We start from the raw sequence: 25,528 nt of genomic DNA on the forward strand, positions 1-25,528 counted from the left end.
TTCCAAAGACATGTAAAGATAGTTTTCAATATTCATTTTTTTTGAGATTTTGTGCTCCAATTTTTTTCTCCCTTCTTCCTCTTCCTCCTCTCTTCCCAAGATATCTGATATAGATTAAATGTTCAATTATTTTTTAACATATTTCCATATTTGTTATGCTGTGCTTGAAACATATTGAATATGAAAAATCATATTAAAAGAGGAAAAAACTGTAAGAAAGAAAAAAAAAAGGAGAAAATACGATGCTTCAATCACTTATAGGAATAGTGACTAGCATGGGATGTCTACCTCTTGTGACTGTTGCTGTCTACCATATCTATGCCCTGTTCCAGCTCTGCTAGGACCAATTTATTTTTTTTTAACTTTTTATTGATAGAACCCATGCCAGGGTAATTTTTTACAGCATTATCCCTTGTATTCACTTCTGTTCCAATTTTTCCCTTCCCTCCCTCCACCCCCTCCCTCAGATGGCAAGCAGTCCTTTACATGTTGAATAGGTTACAGTATAACCTAGATACAATACATGTGTGCAGAACCGAACAGTTTTCTTGTTGCACAGGGAGAATTGAATTCAGAAGGTATAAATAACCTGGGAAGAAAAACAAAAATGCAAGCAGTTTATATTCATTTCCCAGTGTTCTTTCTTTGGGTGTAGCTGCTTCTGTCCATCTTTGATCTTTGATCAATTAAAGCTCTCTTTTTTTTAGATTTAAATTAAAGATCTCTCTTAGATCCACTTCCATCAGAATACATCCTCAAACAGTATCATTGTTGAGGTATATAATGATCTCCTGGTTCTGCTCGTTTCACTTAGCATCAGTTCATGTAAGTCTCGCCAGTCCTCTCTGTATTCATCCTGCTGGACCAATTTATTCTTGCCAAATTCACTGTTCCATAGATTTATCCTGCTCTTTATCATACTTGAATCTTTCATGATGTCATCTTTGCTTATGAAATCTCTCTCCCCACACTCATCTCCTTTTTCCATTTTTGCCCATTAAGATCTTTTCAATTCCCAAATCAAAGACTCTCTCCTGACTGAAGTCTTCCCAAGTCCCTCAAGCCCAGAGTTATTTCTCCTTTTTTTTCCCCTTGGATAGCAGATAATAGTGTGTTCATACATTTTTCTGTGTATGAAAACAAATCACCCAAAAGTGTATTTTTTTAAAAACATTTATAGCATTTAAATGAGATAGCCTGTGAGAAAAATGAAGTATATAATTACTGACCCTGTTTTTACAGTTCAGGTAACTGTAGGCCCAGAGGTGTTGATTAAATGACTATTAAGTGTTAGAACCTGGATTGGAATTTGTCTCATGACTCAAAATCTTGATTCCGTTCTTCTTTCTTTATAAAAGTTGCATTTTGTCTTTGTTACCTAGCTTTAAAAAAATGTAATTTGGATCAGAATTGAATTGAATTGGCAAACTTATTTTCTCTCTTTTTCACCAATAGATCCCAGAATTAGCACTATGCCTGATAGATAGTAGAAACTAAATAACTTCTAGTTGACTGACTCATTAACTTCAGAATTGGGACTGACATTTGTCTTACTATTGACAAAGTAGATGTCTTTGCTATAGCACATCTATTTCTTTGAATCGAATTATGAATTCAACCCAATTCCTCTTCCTAGTTCCCAGATAATTGGGAGCTGGAGTTTTTGGCTTTTTTTTTTTTTTTTTAAATAAATCTAGTGCCTTCCCTCTGTTAACTATTTCCTGTTTTATTCAGTATATAGCTTCTTTGTATATTTCTTTGTATGCTGCCTCCCCTATTAGATTTTAAGCTCCGTGAGGACAGAGAACAGCTTTTGCTTCTTTGTATCCCCAGAACTTTGCTCAGTGCCTGGCACATAGTTGTTGAATCTTTGTTTCAGAGACTGATGGTATCATTAGGTGATGTCTTAATTTTTTTTTTGTGAGTTTTATTTAAGTGAGGCAGAGATGTACACAATCAGCAGCCTTGCTCCCTCTTGCAGAGGCTTGGAAGGTCCACCTGAAGGACAAAAGTTAAGACAATTGGAGGTAATCTAGGAAACAGTGAATGACAAAGCTCTAAGCTCTTCATAGCACCTGTTTAAGCCGCCTTCCTTGCCCTTAAAACAAGTTGTTCTCATCTGTCCATCCTACTGGAGGAAGTCTTCATATATCCCCCTAATTCACTGATGGTTTTGGGATCTGCCAAGTTAGCTCAACTGGCCTTAGCCAAGATGGTTTAACAGAGTATGGCTTCTGTGCATGCTATAGTCAAAGGTGAGAGTTGGGGGACAGGTGGACACCAAAGATGGATGAGCAGTCTGGAAAAGGATTGGCAAGCCCTGGACACCCCCAAACACCCCACTAGCACATAGTAGATGTTGAATTTGTGTTTATTGAATTGAATCAGACTGTTGTCTTCCCCATTAGATATCAACTTGCTTGAGGGCTTTTTGGCCGCTGTATTGTTGCTGTTCAGTACTGTCCAACTCTTCAAGAGCCCTCAGCCCATACTCTCCGTGCTGATTTCTTGGCAAAGATAATGGCGTGGTTTGCCATTGCCTTCTCCAATGACTTAAGGCAAACAGTAATTAAATGATTTGCTTAGGGTCACACAAAGCTACTAAGTGTGAGCGGAATTTGAACTCTGACTCCAATTCCAGTGCCCTAATTCAACTGAATAATTCAGCTGCCTCCCACTTGGTACACACTAGGTGCTTAATAAATGTTGACTGATCATGTCATGAACCCTTTAGGCAATTTGGTGAAACTTAGGGACCCCTTCTCACAGGAATGTTTTTGAAAATCACAGAGGAATACAAAGGAAACCAATTTTATTAAAATCAATTTAGCAAAATAATTTTGAAAATAGTTACCATTCCTTTTTCCTCCCTTACTCCCCAATCCCCCAATCTAAATTTATGTATTAACCATGACTTTTGGATTGTAGGTTAAGAACCCGTCTTTGGGAGGAACGCTCTAGCAGACGCCCTCCCGCCAACATCACCTCTTTGACCTGTCTCCTCCCGCCCTCCACTGCGTGGCCGTCCCAGTCTCCAGACCTGGGACCTCCTCCTTCTCCAGCTCCAGGCGCCCCGAGGGGTCTCGGACGGTCGCTGCGGTCCCGCCCCTGGCCGGCAGGGGTCGCTGTCTGGGCCGCCGCCGCTGCCGCCGATCTCCCCGCCCGCCCCCCGCCCCCCCGCGCTCCGCTCAGCTCCCGTTACGCCGCGGAGCCGGGAGCCCGGAGCGGGAGCCGGGAGCCCGCGGCGGCGGCAGCGGCGGTGGCGTCTGGGCCTGCGGGGCCGGGGCCGGGGCCGGGGAGCCCGGGACCCGAGGCCCGACGCCCGAGATGGCGACTAAGAAGGCGGGCTCGCGGCTGGAGACGGAGATCGAGCGCTGCCGCTCCGAGTGCCAGTGGGAGCGGATCCCCGAGCTCTGCAAGCAGCTGTCGGCCAAGCTCATCGCCAACGGTGCGGCTGCGGGCGGGGGGCCGGGGCCGGGGCCGAGCCGGGCCGGGCGGGGAGGCCCCTCAGCCCAGGCCCGGTAGGGCCCAGCCGCGCCCGAGGTTGGAGAGCGGGCGGGAACCGGAGAGAGCCTGGGGGCGGGGAGGGGGGCGCCGTGCTGCGGGGAAGGGAGGTGTACGGGTCATGGGGGTGTCACACAGGGATGTGTGCATGGGGTCATCTAGGGGGACAGGGAGTGTGTGCAGGTCATGGGGACTGTGGACATAGGAGGTCACAGAGGAACAAGCAGTGTGGACATGGAGGGTCACATGGGGAGACAGGGAGTGTGGGTTACAGCGAACATGGGCAGTGTATACCTGGAGGGGTCTACAGAGGGAGCAAGGAAATCTGTGCTAGGGGGAAGAACAGGAGTTTGCATGAGGGGAGGTCACTGGAGTGTTTTCATGGGGGGGATGGAGAATGTGTGCATGAGGAGGTCACAGGGAGTGTGTGCATGAGGGGGTCACCCAAGGAGACAGGAGGGTGTGCATGAGGAGGTCATAGGGAGTGTGTGCATGAGGGGGTCACCCAAGGAGACAGGGAGGGTGTGCATGAGGAGGTCATAGGGAGTGTGTGCATGAGGGGGTCACCCAAGGAGAAGGGAGGGTGTGCATGGGGATATGGGGGGGCAGGGAGTGTGTGCATGAGGGGGTCACCCAAGGAGTGTATGCATCAAGGAATGTTCATGTATAATGAACACTGTGCTTGAGGGTCACAGGGAATCAAAGGTTGTGTGACATGGGGGTAGTCACAGAAAGTGTGCTTAGGAGATGGTCACAGGGAGCCTAGGATTTTGAGCAAGGGTATCTTGGGTGTGTGCATAGAAATCACAGGGAGTCAAGGAGTGTTCAAATGTGACACAGGAGTGTATTTGTGAGGGAGTTAAAGGAAGTCCTGGAATGTGTATAAGAAGAGGTCCCAGAGAGTGAGCATGGGATCTCAGGAAATAGGGGTGTGTATTTGAGTGTTATTGGGAGTCTTTTATATTTTGGTGCTGGGTCTCATATTTTAGATTCAAAAGCTCATACCATAAATATGCAGACAGATTGGTAAAGGAATGAGAGATTATGCTATATGAGGATCCACTGGATGATGTAGGAGTGTTTATCCTGAAGAAGAGAGGACTAGGGGTGCATTAGAGAGACATAAAAACTGGCTTCAAGGATCTGAAAGGCTGTCATGTGGACTTGCATTCAGATTTGTTTTACTTGGCCCCAGAAGGTGGAGCTAGTAATGGGTAGGCAGACATAGATGGAAGTTTGAAACCCCCGAAAAACTTTCTAATAATTGATCTAGCATGGGACGGATTAGATGATATTTTGAGTCTCTTCCAACCCAGATTCTGTGATTCTTAATATGTATGTGGGGAATAGGGAGTGAGGGATCACTTAGAGACAGAGACATAGAGGTCATTGGAAATCTAGGCTTGTGCATGACACATGTATATGTCCAACTGTATCTATGATAGAGCACAACTGTGCATTCACATTATTTGCATGGGTAACATGTATATAATAATAATATGCATGGCGTCTACTGGTAGAGAGTTTGCATGGGAAATTAGGCTGTTCACAAATTTTATATTCTGGTTGCACTAAAAATTGATGTTTGAGCTTCATAAAGATACATACTGTCTATTTAGGGACCATGGAGGTCACTGGGAAATATGGGTATTGCTCAGTGGTAGCTTTGAGTGTTCATGAAGGTTATTGGGAAGTCAATGTTTTATACACACACACACACACATACACACAGAAGGTCACTGAGAGCTCAGGCTGTGTGCAATGAAGGCTGTATGCTTGGGATAGGGATGGAGTCACCAGCAAAGTAGAGACTTATGAGGCAACATATATAAAGATCATAGACAGTCTGTAGGTTTTTTATATAGGGGTTATAGGTTATTAAGAAATCAGGATGCAGATCTGATAATTACAGGGAGTCAGGACCTTTGCATAGGAGATAGAACAAGTTAGGATTTGTATGTATCTTCTAGAAACCTTGAGTATGTACAGGTTATGGACATAGAATTTCACAGGAAATTAGGATAGTTATAATAGGTAGGTATATTATAGGCTGGGTCCTAACCAGAGTCAGTATGTATATGACATTACATAGGAGAGTCACTGAATCAGGATATGTGCATGGTACAAGATTATAGGCAGCTAGGGTTGTATTCCTGGGAGTGGGTCATGGGGAGGGATGGTTATATGGCTGAAGCAAAAGAATGTCAGTGGGAGTCAAGGAGCGGCTGTGAGGATTACAGGGAATTACAGTAGTGTATGAAGAGGCTAGACTTTGTTTCTGAAGGTCACAGAGAATAAAGATATGTACTTGGAAGGGGGAGTGCTACTTATTTTGCAGGAGTAGAGTTTGTACTGTGAGACATTACAGAGTTGGTATATGGGAAGCTAAAGGAGTCAGGAGATATTTGTATCAAGGCTGCGGAGAGAGAAAATGGACAGAGATTCTTAGGACAACTAATATAATATAAGCCACTTATGTGGCTTTGAAAAATTGAGTATCAGTAAGCATTTATTAAGTGCTGACTACATTCCAAGCATTGTGCTAAGTGCTAGGCAGACAAAGAAAGGCAAAGGTCAGTTCTCCAGGAGCTCCCAGTCTAATAGGGGAAGACAATATGCAGGCAACTATGGACAAACAAGTTATAACCAAGATTTATGATGTGTTTGCGCAAGAGTTGAGGTTGGAATATGGAGGAAGTCACATTGTGGATTTAGTGGAAAAATGGCAAGTTTGGTGTGTATTTGTGTTGATGATTTACTTAAAAATTAATTGAATTTAAACTTGAACTATATAGAATTGGTACTGGATTGACAGTTCAATTCCAGTGCAAAGCTCTACGTGGTCATAATTGCTTATGAAAGAAATATTGCCAATATTTACAAGTCAGAGTTTTTTGTTTAGCACATGACAGTAGTGCATTAGGAAAAGGTCCATCCATTTCTTTTTCCCCTTCTTTTCAGGACTTAAAATAGTACACCCTCTGAGCTTCGGCATCTCTCCCAACCAAGGCCTAGTGCCAGTGCCCTATGTCTGAAGACATAGTTCCTTCCAAATTGTGGTACATTTCCTCGACTGGGATGGAAGTTTCATCCACTCTCACTTGTGCTGCTCCATGGGGCCATTTTTGTAGTTAAGGTGTCCATGTGGCTGTGACTGTGGAAGGGGGGTGGGAAGTTAGAAGCCCAGTAGGTTAGTTTAAAACAAAGTTGTGGGGGTGCTTGTTTGTGTGCCTTACTTAACTGTCACAGTCACAAAAAACTATCTTACATTGCATGGAGCACTTTCACATTTGTGATCTCATTTAATCTGTCCCTTTAGGTAAGCAAGACAGGGATTTTTATTTCTATTTTCCTGATGAGACTGGGCTCAGGAGTGACTTGCTGAGAATCCCAAGGATTTTAAGTAGAAGAGCTTGGGTCTTCTGACCCGTGAGCCATGACATTTCCACTGAAAGCAACCCAGCCATTGGGCTTAGAAGCTTCTGGCACCTTATTTGTTAGTCTGGTTGATACTCTTGTCTGTGGCTTAACTGATTTTTTTGCCTTCTCTCCTCCTCACTGGCATCATTCTGGACATTTTCTTCATTTTAGGGAGAGGAGAGGATCATAGAATCATGGAAGAGTCTTAGTGATCCTCAGCTCTATTCTTCCTATTTTACAGGTAGACTTCCTGAGGCCCAGAGAACTTTTGTCTTCCCTGAGTTCACCCAGGAAACAGTGAGTCTAGTACAGGGGTCCTCAAACTACAGCCTGCGGGCCAGATGCAGCAGCTTAGGATGATTATCCCCCTCACCCAGGGCTATGAAGTTTCTTTATTTAAAGGCCCACAAAACAAAAGTTTTTGTTTTTACTATAGTCAGGCCCTTCAACTGTGAACTGGCCCCCTATTTAAAAAGTTTGAGGACCCCTGGTAGTATGTACTGGAATGAGCCTTAGACTTGAAGTCTAAACACAGAGAAGACACAATTAATCATTTAATTATGCCATAATGACAAATCACAATTCCACGGTATTTAAAATTTTACACTTCTCTCATAGAAACTCTGAGAGAGGTAGCTAATGTAAGTATTATTCCCATCTTCCAGGTGGGGAAAGTGTAACCCTAAGATGTTTAAGTAATTTGCAGAATTCTTTACATTTAATAGTGTGTCATAGCTGGTTTGAGATCTTAGATCTTCTGACTTCCTCTATAGTAGTCTTTTTTAATATGAAGAATTTACCCTAAATCACTTGACTTCTTCATTAACAGATCCAGGCAGAGGTCTAAAGCAGTGAAAGAGGGCCAAATATAGTCCCAAGGCAAATCTTTATCTGTAGATTTCCATTTTTACTGCGGTTGTAGCCCCCTTAACCAAGACTGATGGGAAAGGAAAGTTCTCCTTGGTGTCTCTGTTTATATATGTTGGTTAGTGTGTTTCAGGGGCCATATTTGGGCTGCCTAGTAAATCTTTACTTTGATGGTAAAAGATCACAGGGACTTGAAAAGATCAAAGAGATTGTTTAGTAAGATTAAAAAAAAAAAGACAAAAGAAACCAAACCACCCCCATCCCACCAATTAAATAAAAGCTATACTTAGTGAGAAGCTAGTGATAGAAGAAGAAAGTTATGAGGCAAAAGCAGAAAAATAAGAGGCACGACTCAAATGGCAATACTTCTTCCCAACTTTTTCAGTAAATAGTTTTAGAATAGTAGGTGTGAACTAACCATCCGACTAAGGCCTTTTTCGCTTGAAACAATCTTTAATCTCTAATCACTTGCAATTTAAAATAAGGTAAAGGGATTTAAAGTTGCTAATTTCACAGTTGTCTTAAATGAATGACTATTGTTGCATTTGAAGATGCTGTTAATATATGTGACCCTTTCAAAACAGCATTTGTAACTACTTTTAGTGGGAATGGATTGTATTGCTTCATCTATATCACTTAATTCTTACTAGTGCATCTCTAATGATCTTCTAAGGCTGTCAGAACATTTTGCTTTATCTTCACTACGTTTGAAACAAGTTATTTAGATTAATTTTTACCAAGATTTAGATAGGTACAGAAAAGGATAGTTACAAGCTTGAAAAATGGAATCCATTTTAAATGATAACTCTCAGTTCCCTTGCTGGTTCATTGACCCTTATAATTTTCTTACCCCCCACCCCATTTTTTCAAAGCAGTTATTGTATAAAAGACTAAAAGTAATTTATAGTTGATGCGACATAAGGAAAATTAAAAAGAGTAGATAAAGACTGGAAAGCACTTGAAGTTAATTGACTAGAGCAGGGATTGACAGCCTTAAGGCATGCTTGCTAAAGATGGCCCTGGGACTCGACTCCAGTCTGCTGCTGCTGCTGCTTTGGCTCACTGCTTTGAGAGGGTTACCAACCTCTGGAATTGTGGAGTAATACACATCTGTGAAGTGATTAGAAATTTTCAAAAATGTCTATCTCACAACAGCCCTTTATGTACATTATACAAGCGTTATCACCCCATTTTAGACAGGAAGAAAGGGAGGTCTTCAGAGTTGGTCTTTATACCCTGGATATTGTTTTTGTGTTAGAACTGAAAGATTTAGATATTTTATTCCAATACCATTTATAACTAAGGAAACCAAAAACCAGAAGGATTAGATTGTCTCCTTAAGGTCACTTATGTGGTTACCTGGACACTAGGTAAGACTAAAACCCACGTCTCATGACTCTCAAGTATGTTGCCCTTCTCACTGTAGTTCAAGGAAAAGAGGACAGGAAGGAGAAGATCATGTCCTTCCAGAGGGTCTCTTGGTGTGGCTATCCCCCCTTCAGTTCTGTTCTTAATTTGTATGAATCAGGATTCCTTATCCCCTTTTCCTTATCCCCTTTTCATAAATAGTCGCCACTTCAGCTTCCTGTAAAAAAAAAAAAAAAAACAAAAAAAAAAACCAGTAAGATTACCACCACTTCCTCTTCCTTGTCTGGATACTTCAGGAGTATAGAGGTTGACCGTTTCATAAGTTCTCAATTGGAGAGGTTTTCTTATTACTGAAAAGAAACATATTTTTCCCTTACTATGTTGTATAGATATTAAGACTAATTTGGTTTCTTTGTTTTTATTTTCCTTAGTAATTTGTGAGTAGTAGATAAGACACGTAGATGGAATCATGATTTTATTGATTTACATGGTCCATCCAACAATGTAAATTGAAACTTCTTTATGCCTACCCATGTTTAATTCTTTTCCATGTCCTTCCATAGATTCACCAAAGGCCATCCACCTGCTAGAGACTTTCCTCAGTTTCTCCTGATTGGTCTTCAGGCTCTCTTGCATTCTTACCAGCTTTTCTTTTTCCATCAAATATTTTCTTACTAGCATCCTTTTCTCCAGTTCTTCAGAGCTTATAGCTACTCAGAACAGGCCTAGTTTCTACACAGGAAAAAAAATATTCAATGCCAGATTATAAACTGAAGATGAATGGACAACTTGTATTGCTGTTCATTAGTATATAAATTCTAGACACAGTAAAAATGTCTAATGAGTTGGATCCAAAATTAACCAGGAGGAAACTGGGCTAGATTACCTTCAAAAGCTTCTGAAACTCCTTTAATAATCCAAACTTCTCACAGGACCCATGACATATCTTTCTATATTTAATGTTCTAGAAACCAGTGTTGTATGGTTTTGAGTCATTGAGCATTAGTCTCTAAAGAGTTAAAAATGAGGATCATACAGAGGGCAATTGAGAAACATTTGGTAGGTTTAAGCGGGCTATTTTATGTATATGTGTGTGTGTGTATGTAACACAAGAAACTTATGAATCATTGCTTAAAATTTAATCCTATTTTAATTAAATATAAAATAAACCTACTGAGAGTAGCACACAAAGAAATGATTGATAGTACTACTTGCCCAGGGATTGAATATGCATACTAATAGATGTGATACAATGTAATGTGTTAAATGCAAATTAGAGATATGGATAGTGTTAAATTTTTTAAAAAAAATCTTAAAGAATCATAAATTTAAAGCTGGAAGGAACCTTAAGAGTTCATCAAGTTCATCCCCTTTCATTTGACAAATGGAGTGACAGTAGAGGCTTGGCTAAGGGGGGTCAAGCAAGGCTTCAGGAGAAAGTGCTCCTGAATGGGGCCTTGAAGAACTTCACAGATAACAGATCATAAGGTGGAAACATCTCAGAAGCCATTTACTCCATCCTCTCATTTTACATGTGTCCCATGGAGTAGAGGTGTCCTCTTTCAGGGTCCTCAAGGAATAATAATCTGAACAGTAAGTCGTCTTTTTACTGAGCCAAGGTAGGTAGGGTGTGAGGAGGTAATACTTTTCAGGTTTTGTTTTCCCCTAATCTCATTAAGAATTCAGTGTGTAGATTATGACATCCATAGGTTTAGTTATTATCTTCATGCAGAAAACTCTAATATTTTTTCTTGAGCTTCAATTTTACCTATTGGATATTTTTGAACTGGATGTCCTGTAGGTGTTCCAAATTCAGTATGTACAAAACAGAACTCACTATACAGAGTGTTCCAAAAGTCTTAGGGCAGTTTAAAGGCTAAATTACTTAAAACTGTTCTAAGACTTTTAGGATACCTGTATTCTTTTCTTCTCTTTTGAACTTTGTTAATACTGTTGAGGGCATCAGCCTCCTTCCAGGATCTCTGCCACTGTGTTGTCCTGCACTTCTTACCTGCCATTCTTCACATAGGTACCCTTTTAGGCTAGGAGACATTCACCACTTTTTTATTAGATTGTTGAATTAGCCTTCTATTCTACCACCCTGTCTCAAGTTTCTCCTCACTCCAATCCTATCACTCAGCTAGTAAAATGATGTTCTTAAGGTAAAGAATCACTCATTTAATAAATTTTTGTGGCTCCCACATCCTAAAGTATTTTACAGCCTCATTCCTCATCTTCTTGACGTCTTGCACTTTACTTTCTTCCCTGCTAGACAGTCTTGCCATTCTTCATAAATGAGGCTCTATCTCTAGTCTTGGTACCTTTGAACTCCTCCCTCTGTTCTCTTAGAATCCTAAATTTCTTTCAGGATTCAGTTTGTGTCACCTGCAGTGACCTTTCCTGTTTCTTTGTTTTCATTCACTGCTATACCTTTTGTGTAGATATACACATATGTATGTAGATATACACATATGTATGTAGATATACACATATGTATGTAGATATATATGTATATGTTGTTTCCCCATTGAGAATGTTAACTCCTTGAAGTTAGAAAGCGGGGTTGCTTTTTCTTTGTATCTACTTTCTTAGCATGATGCCTCGTGTATGCTGTGTTTAATAAATATTCATTGATAGATTTGCTCTTTGTTCTCAGTTTTTTGTTAGAATTTTGGTTTGTATGGGCTTTTTCTCAATTTTCACTTTTTAGAGGCTTATGACTGGCAGTGGAATCTCTGTCAAAGTGGAAAGCCAGTTCTCTTTTCTTGAACTTCTATTTTCTCATCTGAAAAATGAGGGGGTACGGACTATATAATTGCTAAGGTCTCTTCCAGGTCTAAAACCTATGATCTTAAGTAAGTGATCTTAAGGAAGATCAAATCTTTCCAATTGGAAAGGTTTGAAGAGTACTTGAAGGTAAAACATCATGAAAGGTAGATTGTGGAGGATCTTATATGAGAGGACAAGAATTTTGCTTTTTATTTCATTTTATGTGCACTCTGTGATTCATTGACTTCCTTGCTGTTCCTGCACAGGACATAGTTAACTTGGGGCTTTTTCACTGGTAGTCTCTCCTCCTCTTTGCCTTTTGGTTTCCCATATTCTTCAGGGAGCTTTACCTGATCCTTCTTTATGCAAATATGTTCTTTCTTTGTCTTTCCACACAGACACATTTCCATTTAATCCTTTACAACTTTTTTCCTACATAGTTAATTTCCTCTTGTCTTGCTCTTTAGATTATGAGCTCCTTGAGAGCAAGGACTGTCTTTTGTTATTTCTCTTTATATTCCTTGCACATAGCAGCTGCTTAATAAGTGATTGACTAATTGACATGCATTATGGACCCAAGGAAGTTTTTTTGAGCTAGAAATGACTTAATTGGACTTGATGTAGTAACTATTAGGATGTGGCTAGATTGGAGAGAGAAGATAGTATGGGAAGAAGACTGAATAGAAAGATTTACATTCTAAACTTTTTTTTTCTTCTTAGGAAGGAGGCCTTGCCTTGATTAGTATATAACATGGTTGAAGAACTGTGACTTTCTACAGTCCTTGAGCTGCTAGTAGACAAAACAACGAGGGAGTAGATGTTTTGAGATTGAAGTATAGGCTTAACACATAGTTATCACTATTACATGTTATGATTTATTATCAGTTATTTATAAATATAAGGATATAGTCTGTATTTTAGACTTAGGAGTTCAAGGTGCTGGGCCCTCTCTCTCTTCACTAAGAAACCTTCTGCTATAGACTCAAGTATGTGGTGACCAGATTTAATTTCTTCATTCTTCTTTCAGGTAATCAAGCTCTTTGTCTTGTAGTATTTGACTCTTTATGTGCTTGTTCTGGCAGCCTATAGAAAAATCACTTATAGATTATGTTTGATTTATGTCTGATCTTCCATAAGGAGGAAAGTAGAAAGGAACTTAGTGTATAAAAATGAATTAAATATGAAATGGATATTTCCTTAACACAAAGAAGAAGTACTCAGTATAGGCAAGACTCACAAGTATACATTGATAGAAAGACTTAAAGCAGGTTTAGTAACTTATGACTTGTCATATTCTAAGAAGTTGAGACTCAAAACTACAAAAATAGAAGGGTGGGATTGGTGGGATTACTTTATAGACATTTTACATTTCACCTAAGCTCTCTATTGTCCAAACAATTCTCTTTTGGTTTATGTTAGAGCTTAGGCTCATCTTCTTGTTGGTGGTCATTTTCTCAAATACAGAAACCTTCTTTATCTACCACTCTGCTTTGAGAAGTGGGTCCAGGATCTCCAGATCCTTTAAACTTCCAAGATTGCCTTCAAGTCTGAATGTTTCCATCTTGGGATTGATATTGCTTGTGGAAGGAACATAAAGCAGAAGAAGCAGACAGAAGGACTCAAGCACAAATTTGTCTAAGTTTAGCCCTTTGTTGTCACTGGTATTTGAGGAGTTATCAGGCTTCTAGAAACTTTTTCCTTCCCCCATCCCTTTAAGTATAAGTGCTGATAGTTCTCACTAGTATTATGTTTTTCCAATTACACTTAAAGATAGTTTTCAACATTCATTTTTGTAAGATTTTGAGGTCTACATTTTTTCTTCCTTTCTTCCTTACTTCTTCCCTCCCCAAAACAGTAAGCATCTGACACAGATTATACATGTACAAATATTACTTTACAAATATTAAAACTATTTCTATATTTGTCATGTTGTAAAAGAAAAATCAGACCAAAAGGGAAAAAGCCACAAGAAAGAAAAAGCAGACAACCAAACAAAAAGGTGAAAATAGTATGCCTCAATCTGCATTCAGTCTCCATAGTTGTCTCTCTGGATATGGATGCCATTTTCCATCCCTCCCTTCCCCCCAATTGTCTTGGATTGAAGAGGGAGGGAAACTGTTCCCTTTATTGAAGTTGTATTCCCTTTAAGAAATTGTATTTCCTTTTGACTTGTGATCCCTTTGGAGTCTCAGCCTCTCCTGGGGAAGGCATATCTTCCCCCTTCTCCCCCCATAACTTATCTTTCCGGGATGCCAGAGCCTTTGATTCAGTTAGAAATCCTGATCAAAAAGCACCCCTTTGAAATGTTGTTGATTCCAATAGGAGATTCAGGCTGAAAACTGATAAGAATCTAAGCCTGGGAACCTTGGCTCCTGAAGCCCCAAGACTCCTTTAAAAGGGCAGTATCTGGACTCATTCTTCAAGGAAAGCCTAAAGTATCTTGCTTAGCTGCTAGGACTGCCCACTGATTCTCTCAGTGTAAAATTCCATTTCCCAACAGAACTCTGCCACCATAGAAGTCTCTTAGCAAACTGATTTCTGTCCAAGAATAAACTTTGATTTTGCAACTAATAATCAGGAATAAGTGAATTCTTTCATGTTTATATCTGTGGCTGATTAAAGGGGATATTTTAACAGCTCTCTTATTGTCACTAACCTCATGACCACCAGGAATTGAGGGCATTCAAACCTCATCAAGATTATCACATTGTGAAGAAGAGCTAGTTGATCATCACATGATCTTGCTTTATTATGTTCTAGTTCTGCATACTTCACTCACATATGCTGATAGTTCTGGTGGGAAGAATGAGAAAGAAGCTCATGAGGGTCACTTTCTTTTAAAGATCCAGTGCTTCAATGGCCTTTCTTATTCATTGGCAAATACAGTGATTGCTTTGTCATTCCAGAGAACTCAGGTGGTTTAGGACTAAACTCTTTGCATGGGAGTGGAAAGAGTAATGGCCTAGCAGTAGGTATACTCTGTCCATCTTCTGCTATTTGAGAATGATTACTTCAAATAGGGATGCTGTGAAACTGCTTTGACTCAAAGTGATGTGGTTTGAATGCGCTCAATTCCTGGTAGTCAAGAGGTTAGTGGCAATAAGAGAGCTGTTAAATATTCCCTTTAGATTGGCCCCAGGTTTAGAGTAAAAGAATTCACTCATTCCCGAATTATTAGTTGCAAAATGAAAGTTTATTGTTGGATAGAAACCAGTTTACCAAGGGGCTGACCTCTATAGTAGCAAAGATTTATTGGGAAATGGAGTTTTGGCACTGAGAATGTTTTCTCAATGGGCAGAAGGGTTCTGGCAGCTGAACAAGCTACCTAGGACCATCTGCAGAGATCTTAGTTGGGGGAAGCTATTATATTGGGTATCTTGACGGGGGCTAGGACAGCCCAAGCTGATCAGATTAGGATTCCTCAATTGAATGAGAATTTAGAATTTCTATAGGAGTTGATTTGCCCCTGAATAGTATTGTTTCTTTTATCCTGAAAGTTCTGTCTCAACTCTTTGGAGCCTGGGAAATCCTGATCTGAGATCAGGAAAGGTGACACAATCACAGAATGATAATCATAAAAGAAACAGTTTCCCTTCTCCTTCATTTCCCCCACAAGCTCAAATTCATTTGGGGGAAAAAGGACGAAGATCTCAACTTCATGTAGCTACTTCAAGCTGACAAGGGTCATATTGCTGGGGGAGAGGGGGAAAGGAGAGGGAAGGGGGTTGGAGCTAGGAAGGGGTGTGAGAACTGAAGACAGCAACAGAACTTCTGATTGTGTGTCTTGTGTCCCAGTCAATAGGCTAGAAGGCAGTTGAAAATTCACAGCTTGAAGCCTAGAGAAAACAGATCTCAGGAGTAGATTAAAAGTGGGGTGTCCTCCGGGGTTGAAATGATGATGTTTAGGAATGGGGCCTTTTGCAGAAAAAATGCTTCAGGTCACATCTGTGGGCTGCCTTAAGAATGCTGATAGTCCACCTAACAACACTGAATGCCCCCACTGCCCACAAAGTTCCCAAGCTCAAAGTAGTTAAGGAGTATACAAATAGTTTCTGTCTCTCCCTCTGACTCCACGGGGCCCTGCTGCAGTCAGGGAACGAGGAAAGAAAAGAAATAAACCATCTTCACTCTCTTAAAACTTTCTGCATGATTCTGCCCAATGTAATTGAATTGCTTTGGAATTTTATTTCCTAACAGTTATTCCAATGGACTTTCCTAAAGCTGCAACTTTGGCCAGAGTTGGAGCTTACAGGAAAGTCAAACCTTTAATTGCTGGCAGGGGTATAGAATGCCAATCAAGAAAAATAGGAGAAAATATGCTAGAAGCAAAAAGTTTCCACCTTTGGAGTGAGAAAGGTAGGAGAGTGAGAGAAAGAAGGACATACATAGTCTGCTTTCCCCAGAGAGCTCCTTTTGAAAAGCTAGGCTGTGTATCTCTCCACAAGGAGCTGAAGCAGGTTTAAGCAAGTACCCTGAGGCTTAGCAAAAACAGAGAACAGTTTGGAATCCCTTGTCTTTGTAGACAGTCCCCTGAGCAGGCAAAAGCATAGTTTTGAGGCCTCTTTAGTTAAAAAGGCTGCGACAGGAGGCACTGCTCTAAGGCAGGATGACCAAATCAGGGAAACTAAGTCCGTGCTAAAATGTATGGGACAAGCATGCTTCCTGAGAGGGCTGGAAGCTGTGGCTTCTTTAAGAGACAAAGGGCCTGGGAGGGATGCGGCCCTGCTTGTCTGGACTGCCGATAAACTTCTGTTAATTTAAAAGTTGGGTGAAAAAATTTTTTCTGAAGGTTTAAGAAGATTGAGTCCCCAATCTCTCCACTAAATGGCATCCCAATAAGGGGACAGGATAGGAGCATTTAAATGACAGGTTACCAAGCCATCAAGATACAAGAGAGGTCTGAAACAGGTCTTGAGTTCCTCCGCAAACCCTACTCTATGGGGGAGGGGGAGAAAAGACCAGCGTTGCAGAGGGAGAGTGAAGGAGAAAGAAACAGTTTTCTTACCCAGCCACTTCCCGAATAGTGAGGGTTCCTCTGTTGTTTCTGTGTTGGAACTGGAGGGAGAAAGAGCTCGACCAAGCCCCAAATTCCTGCCGGGGGGTGGGGGGGGGCAGGACATTGATGGCTCAACTTCCCGGTAGTAGCAGCTAAGAGTAGAGAGATGTCTCTAAATCTCAATTTAATTCTGAGACCTTTTTCCTCACCTAAAACCTGATTGCTGTCATGAAAGACTCCAGCAGCTATATGTAACAGCGAGGGGAGTGGGAGAAGCTTGAGGGCCCACGCTTGGCTTCTCTAGATTTCTCCATTTATCTCCCAAGGACAGATCAAAGAGAGTGCCAGCCTTGGACTCCTGAGAGGGTGGGGTCCCCAGAGTAATGGTCAGGTTTCTTCTTGGTCTGGAGGGATAGTTCAACTTTCAGAAAGAGACACTTCCTCTCAAGTCTCAGAGTCTGCCTGAAGGCAAAGCTTAAAATCAGAATTCTGGAAAAGCTGGAAGGCCCAGGATTCAGGTCTGGGGAGAGTAAAAAAGGAGTGCCTTGAGAACCAAAGGAAGGTTCCTTTGTCTCTAGAGGGGCTGGATAGAGGGTGTTTGATTCCCTTCCAGCAAAATCTAAGCGTCTTAAGCTTTCCAGTTAGGGGATTTTTCTCAAGCCATATATCTCTGCTCAAGGAAGGATTTGTAGAGGCAGAGGTGTTTTGTCTTATTGTGGACAGATAAAAGCTTTTAGTTTTCCCCCCAATTTTTGCAGACACTCTCGTGTGTCTAGACCTCTCTAGAAACAGAGAGTAACAATGGGAGGCCTTTTGTCAGAAAATGCAGATATTCTCTCTGGGAGAATATTGTTCAAGCCAACACCTCCAGCAGCCCAAACCCAGTCTGGGTGTGTCTATCTCTAGAGATAGAGTGTGACAAAAGGAGGCCATGGGGCATCCCCTGAGAATTGTGCTAGAGTGGAGCACTAACACAATGACCCAAGCCTAATCCTGGTGTTTGGGCAACCACTACAGAATAGGGAAGAAAAAAAAAAAGTTTTTTACCTTGTCCAGTTTTTCGGGATTTCCTGGTCCCACTATCTCTAGAGATAAGAATGTGACAAAAGGAGGCCTTTTGCCAGAGACTCCAACAGCTCATTTACGTGGTTCTGAATGTCCAGATCTCGGGATTTCCCAGTCAGGGAAGCATAAATATGATGTGGTTTGAATGCTCTCAATTCCGGGTGGTTAAGAGGTTAATGGCAATAAGAGAGCTGTTAAATATCCCTTTTAGATTGGCCCCAGGTTTAGAGTAAAGAATTCACTCGTTCCCGAATTATTAGTTGCAAAATGAAAGTTTATTGTTGGATAGAAACCAGTTTACCAAGGGGCTGACTTCTGTAGTAAGCAAAGATCTTTTGGGAAATGGAGTTTTTGGCATTGAGAATGTTTTTTCAGTGGGCAGAAGGGTCCTGGCAGCTGAGCAAGCTACCTAAGGCCATCTGCAGAGATCTTAGTTGAGGGAAGCTGTTATATTGGGTATCTTGATGGGATCATCTGATCAGCTGATCAGTTCAAGATTCCTCAATTGAATGAGAATTTAGAATTTCTATGGGAATTGATTTGCCCCTGAATAGTATTGCTTCTCTTATCCTGAAAGGTTTGGCTTCAGTCTCTACTTCTTGGACCCTGGGAAATCCTAATCTCTGGGGACACAATCTCAGAGTGATAATCTTTAAGGGAACAGTTCCCCTACCCTTTGAATGAATTAGGTCCCTTCTCCTCATTGGCAAGCTGGTTCAGAAGCAAAAGAATTCGATAACTCCCATAGGCTGTGGCAAAAAGAGGAGGTTTTATTTTTACTAAGAGGCTTTTCCTTAGTGGGCATATTTTCTTAGTGAAGAAAATTTTGCTAAGAATGATTAGCAAAAGACCTATTTTATGAGTAAATCTGGGGTGGTTTGAACTGATAATCAGACCAGGATTTCTCAATTGAATGCAAATTGCTTTGAAGATTTTAGAATTTCTTGATTGAGGAAATGACTTCCCATAAGATCAATGGGAGTTGATTTGCCCTTGAATAATGTTGCTTATCTCATCCTGGGAGGATGGACCTTTTCTCTAGACTCCTTGGAACCTGGGAAACCCTGATCTCTCTTTTTTGCAGATCAAAGGGGACATGGTTTCAGTGATTATTTTTCATAATTTTTACAGAGTTTACCTGCATCAGTATTGAATTTTTTAAAAGCCATTAAGCTTCCACAGTGATAATTTCCTCTTTCAGGGATTTCATTACTCTGATTTAAATCTTATTTTGAGATACATTTATTATGATCTGTTGGAAGTAGTAGTTGTAACTCAGAAATATGAAACAAAGAATTCTGTAGGAGCAAAGATTGTTGTAAAAAATGTAACCAAATTGTAGAGTGGGAATAAAATCATTCTGGGATTTTCTAGTAGTTGATGTCATTCTGACTTTTGAAGAGAGAAGAAGTAAATATTGTTATTATTTTTGAACCTCTGTATTTCTTAGAGGAGGAAATTCTTCTTCTTAAAGGGCCTTCTTAAAAGTGAAATGAATAGGTAAGAATAATCTTAAGGCAGCCATTTTTCTTTTGGAAAACTTGTCAATTCTTTCTTTCTTATAAAAAGCTGAAATTGGCTGCTCTGTAGTTTTTCATTCTCCCTTTTGTAGTCAAGGGATGTAAATCTCTTCTATAAAATATTATAGACTCCTAAGCTTATGTATTTTGTCCCTCTTACCATGTGATCTTAAAAAAAGGGGTGAGGTCAGATTAGAAAGGACTGTTTCTCACTAAATTGACTTACTATTTAATTGTGGCTGATACTTATTCTGGTGAAGCTTGAGCTCTTCTCAGAATAATGTTTTTAAATGCATAAAATAAAATGCATAGGATTACAAATTAAACCAGTTATATTGAAATACAATTATCAAAAAATATTTTAAAATAAAACCAGTTCATAAGCTCTAGGTTAAGAACTGATTTAAAGAGAATTTAAATATCAGTGGCATTAGTAAGGTATTGGATAAGTATGCTCAAATTCTTTGACATGTGCATAGATATGCTTGTTTCAGCCCTTGGGGATGAGGTAGGAGTCTCTTGGGAAGATTTAGGAATGGATCTGTCCCAACTTGGGGCATCTTTAGTTGGGGGAGATTAATCAAGGTGGTTTGATATTCTTAATTTATTGTTCTTTGGGAAGACTTTTTAGCTGCTTGGGAAATAGCAGGATTTTTGGAAGTTGGAACAAAGTGATCTGATTTAACTTTCTAATTTACTTTCCTCTGTTTTTTAATCTTAACTCTATTTTGCATAGGATTGATTGATTGGCTTTTTGTTTTCCCTTGAGTGTGCTTTATTAGCATCTGTGTCTGTGCCCCTTTGTTAAGATCCAGGGTCTGTTCCTTAGCTATGATTGTATTCTCTATGTTTAGTAGTGTCTTGCACAAAATAGTTACTTTAATTACTTGTAGAATTGAATGACTTTTGCTCATGCCATTCCTCCTGGCAATAATAGATGTCATTCTTTGCCCATCCAAATTCTATCCATCTTTCTAGACCTATCTCCTCCTGAGACTTTTCAGACTTCCCCAACTATTTCCCCTGTAGTGGACTGCTAATCCCTCTTAGCATTTTATGCCTACACCAGTCTCCTTTGCTACCTAATCGTGTATTTTAAGGATGTCATCCATTTTGATATTTCTTTCACTGCTACTGATAATACTTAATCTTTGATAAGTTGCTCTGTTAAAAGAGATAGGGAGAAAGAGAGAGAGAGAGAGAGAGAGAGAGAGAGAAAGAGAGAGAGAGAAAAGGAGTGAAGAGTGGGAAGGGGAGGGGAGAGAATAATAATAAGAGGACTAAAGTAAGGACTAATTTTATATAAACTCTATAAAAAAAAGATAAGGTGAATAGCAACATAATATGACATGAATAGTAACAATGATAATTTATTTACATAGCCTCTTAAAGTTTACATTAGTACCTCAAATTCTACAGGCCACTTCAATAAAGGAAATAATGCAATATAGCAAGTCATGAAAATTTTTTTGTTTCCCAGTACATATAAAATTTGTTTACATTATACTATAGTATGTTAAGTGTGCAATATTATGTTGTTTTTTTAAAATGTGCTTACCTTAATTAAAAAAAAAACTTTATTACTAAAATAAAAGCTAACCTTCAGTGAGTCATAATTTTTTTGCTGGTGGAAAGTTTTATCTTACTGTGATGGCTATTGATTGATCAGGATGGTGGTTGTTGAAGGTTGGGGTGCCCGTGACAATTTCTTAAATTAAGACAACAATGATGTTTGCTACATATAGATTCTTCCTTTCAATCTCTAAGCAATTGAATGAGACCATTGTAGGGTTATTAATTGGTCTGATTTCAATATTATTGTGTCTGTGGGAGTAAGGAAGACCCTAAATGTAGTTAGGAAACATTTATGGATTAAGTTCACTTTCTCATATGGGCATTTGTGGTGCTTCAAAACAATTATAATAGTAATAATGTTAAAGATGACTGATTACTATGACATATAATGAAAATGTTTGAAATATTGCACTAATTACCAATATGTGACTTAGAGATCACAATGTGAGCACATGCTATTAGAAAAATGGCACTGATCGATTTGTTACATGTAGAGTTGCCAACAAACCTTCAATTTTTTTTTTTTTTTTTTTTTACAAAAATCACTATCTTTTGTAATGCCAGAGAAACTGAGGTAGGAGAGAGATTAGAGAGTTTTTAATATTTTATTAATGGGAGAGTAAGATTGACTGGACAGGACTCTCGTCTCAGATTATCCAGTCAGACAGAGATAAGTATACTGGGACCAAGGAATCCATATTGGTCCCAGGGCTGGAGGACCCAAAGAATCCAGCGTCCAGCATACAGCTGCCAGCCGCCATTCTCCAGCAATGAATGGAGGAACCCCAACTTCTTAAATACCTTTTTGGAGACAAAGAAGAGAAAGGGAGGGAAAGTTTTTATCAGGGAGGGGAAGCCATAAAACCTAAAAATTCCAGAGACAAAGAAGTAAAGATATCATGGGTTAATCTTGGAATATTCTAAAGGAATATTGTAAATCCCTAAAAGAGTCAGGAGATCTACTCTTTTATCTTGCTAATTTATAACTGGAGCGCGAATAATCCTTAGTTTTACTGGGTCAGAGACAGAACAGTTAAGGAAACTGAGACAGTGAAAACTGAGACAGGACAGTTAAAGAGAACTGTGGCATAATACTTTCACGTACAATAAAGCAAAATGCAGTAAAGCAAGGTACCTTATCTGTACATTTCTAAAACTAAGTTTGTTGTGTTTTCCTTCTTTCTGGTTCTTTTCACTTTTTTATTCTTTTTGTTTTCTTCCCAACAGCCCTGTGAGGCAGTTAGTAAACTATTATTTCCCCCATTGAGAGAATTGAAGCTCTGGAGTTAAATGTTCATTATCATACAGGTTGTAAGTGTTTGACTGGGACTCACACTTCAGTTTTCTAATTGTGAGGCTAGTACTCTTTTCCCATAATATCATGCTGCTTCAAGCCCACTACATTCTAGCTTGATAAAAGTTGGTAGAGCTAGTACTTTAATGACCGAGCCTTTGGAAAATCCAGTATTTGCCCATCATGCTTACCCAATAAACGATAGATTTCACTCTTTGTTGCCTTTCAATATTTTTTGTTTTTGTGCATGTCTCCATATGTCATCTGAATATGAATTTCATTTAAGTTAAGAAACTAGGCTTTAGAAAAGTCTTTGTGTCTCATTATGTGCTGGGCTCATCATGGTAGTTCAGTAAATACTTATTGACCTTCAATGAACAAATCCAATCTGAATTGGTTATAATATATTATTCTTGGTCCTCACCCAGGTGATGTGCAAAAGGAATTTGAGGTCAACTCTTCTGTTGTCTCACTGGCCAGCAGGGACACCTTGTGTCCCTGACATCCAGCCAACAATTTCGCTTGGTCTTGAGGAAATGTTGCTGGCTGCTCTGATTCAGAGCAAATTCATGTGGGAGGCCTCAAGCTACTCTTGGTGACCTCATGCTTGGCAGGCTGTTTCACTTGTTTAGAGGCCAGCATTTCCCTTCTAAGGAGCCAAGGTATTTTCTCTTACTGGGAAGGTGTTTGCTGATTTGTTTAGAAACCAACTCCAGCTGTGACAAATGAGAGAGTGAGTTCCCCTTGGCAAAAAGGGTTTTATGGCCTTTGTACAAAACAGATGGGTCAGCCACAAACCACAGAAAATCAAGCTGAGGCCAGAGGAAAGAAGTGTCCTTGAAAATACTGCCCTAGACATCTCTGTACTCAGTTCAGTGATAGTCAGGAAGTGGAATTAGAGTGGAGTGTAGGGAGGAAGGAGGTGGTCTTTGGGGAAGCAAACCAAGTTTTGGTTCTTCAGTTGTTGCTTGGGGTTAGGAAGCATTTAGTAGCAAGAGTCTAGAATGAACACTTGGACTTTAGGTTTAGATTTGTTGAAGATTGCTCTTGCACAGACCATTTCAAATTTTGGAATCAGTTTTTGCTGTTACTTAATGTCATGGGAAGACCACTGGCCTTGCGCCCCAATATTTATTGACTTGATGACCCTGAACAAGTCATTTCATTTTTCATCTGTTTCCTTACCAGTGAAATAGAGATGATAATAGAGTTTTTAATCTCACAAGGTGATCAATCTTTCCACTGTTTCCCACTGTTCTCTGACCCCACATCTACTTTGGCTAGGATGCCTGAGTAATGAAAAAAGTGTTTTTGTAAACTTGAAAACACTATTGAAATGTATTATTATTGCTATTAATCCCTCAAGAGAATTATGAGTTGAATAACAAGTTTTGATAGACTATTTTCTATATATTTATAAATGTTCTTTGAATGTTTAATATACTTGATGCTCTGGTATGTATAAAAACAAAAAACAAGAATCACACATGATGCTTTCCTTGTTAGAGTTTATTGTGGCAGCTAGATATCAGAGTGCATAAAGGGCTGGACCTGTAGTCAGTCAAATCCAGCCTCAAACATAAAAACAGCTGTATAACTCTGGCCAAGTCATTTAATCTCTGTCTGCTTCAGTTTCACCATCTGTAAAATATACAATGGTACCTATCTCTCAGGGTTGTTGTGAGGCTAAAATGAGATTTTTTTTATAAAGATCTTTGCAAACTTTGGAGCACTGTTTACATTCTAGCTGTTAGCTAGTATTGCTTTCTAATGAGACTAAATCTATCATAGATGGATAGTAATAAGAGTAGAATGGATAAGAGTAGAATAAAGAGTGGGTGCACAGTAGGGTAATGATGGTCAGAATGGGTTTTATTAGAGGAGGCTTCTAGGAAAAGCTGAATTTTGAATGGAATCCTAAAAGCTATGACAGATTTAGTTGGCAGAGAGAAAGGACTTTTAAGGTCCAGCAAAGGCACTATACACATGTAAGGCCAAATTAATTTAAAAAAACATCCTATATTAGATGATAAATTTCTTCAGTGTTGATATTTTGCTCATGTATGTATCTTTCTGCCTCTTCTATCCTCTCTCTTTCCTCTAACACAGGTTTCTGTACTAAGGAAGTCTTAGTGTGTTTATCGCATCAACGATTATGCCTATTAACAGAGATATAGAAGTAGAAATGAGCAAGGCATGGGGATGATAACTGAAGAAGACTAGTTTTGAATCATCATAGAGTTTTGGAATTGGAAGGGACTTTAGAGATCAGCAAGCACAACCTCTTCCTTTTACAAATAAGGAATGAAAAGTCAAGACCAATTAAATAAGTTAGCCAATGTTTGTTGTTATTCAGTGTTTAACTCTTCACATCCCCATAAGAAGTTTTCATGGCAAAGATACTGGAGTGGTTTGCCATTTCTTTCTCCAGCTTATTTTACACATGAGGAAACTGAGGCAAACAGGCTTAAGTGACTTGCCCAGGGTCTCATAACTATTAAGTACCGAGATCAGATTTGAATTCAGTAAGATGAACATTTCTGACAATAGGCTTGGTACTTTATTCAGTGTGCCACATAGCTGTCCTTGACCAAAATTATATAGCAGATTAATGAGAGTTGGGGTTAAAATCCAGGGCTTGTAATTCACAGATCAGCTCCTGTTCTCTGTGGATGACACATTATCTTGCACATAGTAGGCTCTTAATATTAGTTAAATTTAATTGCTGCTTCTTTCATTAGACAGTAACCAATCAATACACACTTATTGAGCACTGGCTGTGTATCAGCCACTAAACTAAGAACTGTAATAATGATCATGTGATATAAAGACCTGTGGAAGGAGATTGGGGTATTTAGTTTGGAGAAGACTGGTTTGGCAGAATGATAATATCTTGAAGTAATTGAAGGCCCCTCAAATAGAAGAGATATTAGATGTGTTCTGTTTTATCCCTGAGGGTAGATTTACTGTAGGGGGCAATGAGTGGAGGTTTCTGAGAGAGAGGTTGTGGCTCCATGTAATCCAAAACATGTGCCATCTAGAACTTCAGCTCTCTAAAAGACATTCCCTCCCAGGCCTGGAGAGGTTAGACTATGTGGTCCCAGAAGTACCATCCTACTCTGAGATTCTGTGATTCATGATAGAAATGAA

General features: G+C 39.7%; 1 protein-coding gene across 10 annotated transcripts in view; it reads left to right on the forward strand.

Moving 5' to 3' along the window:
• Positions 1-3,245: 3,245 nt before the first annotated feature.
• The window catches only part of TTC7B (tetratricopeptide repeat domain 7B), a 327,704-nt gene continuing 305,421 nt past the window's right edge, over positions 3,246-25,528 (forward strand). For 4 of the 10 annotated variants that reach the window (XM_051977402.1, XM_051977397.1, XM_051977398.1 and 1 more), the window contains exon 1: positions 3,247-3,448. In XM_051977402.1, the coding sequence (XP_051833362.1) occupies positions 3,328-3,448 (121 nt within the window). In that variant the 5' untranslated portion in view covers positions 3,247-3,327. Of the gene's footprint in view, positions 3,449-25,528 lie in introns of all 10 variants that reach the window. The other 6 variants (XM_051977396.1, XM_051977400.1, XM_051977401.1 and 3 more) reach the window with 3 other exon arrangements.

The sequence above is a fragment of the Antechinus flavipes genome, chromosome 2, assembly GCF_016432865.1.
Source record: "Antechinus flavipes isolate AdamAnt ecotype Samford, QLD, Australia chromosome 2, AdamAnt_v2, whole genome shotgun sequence".
Classification (NCBI taxonomy): domain Eukaryota; kingdom Metazoa; phylum Chordata; class Mammalia; order Dasyuromorphia; family Dasyuridae; genus Antechinus; species Antechinus flavipes.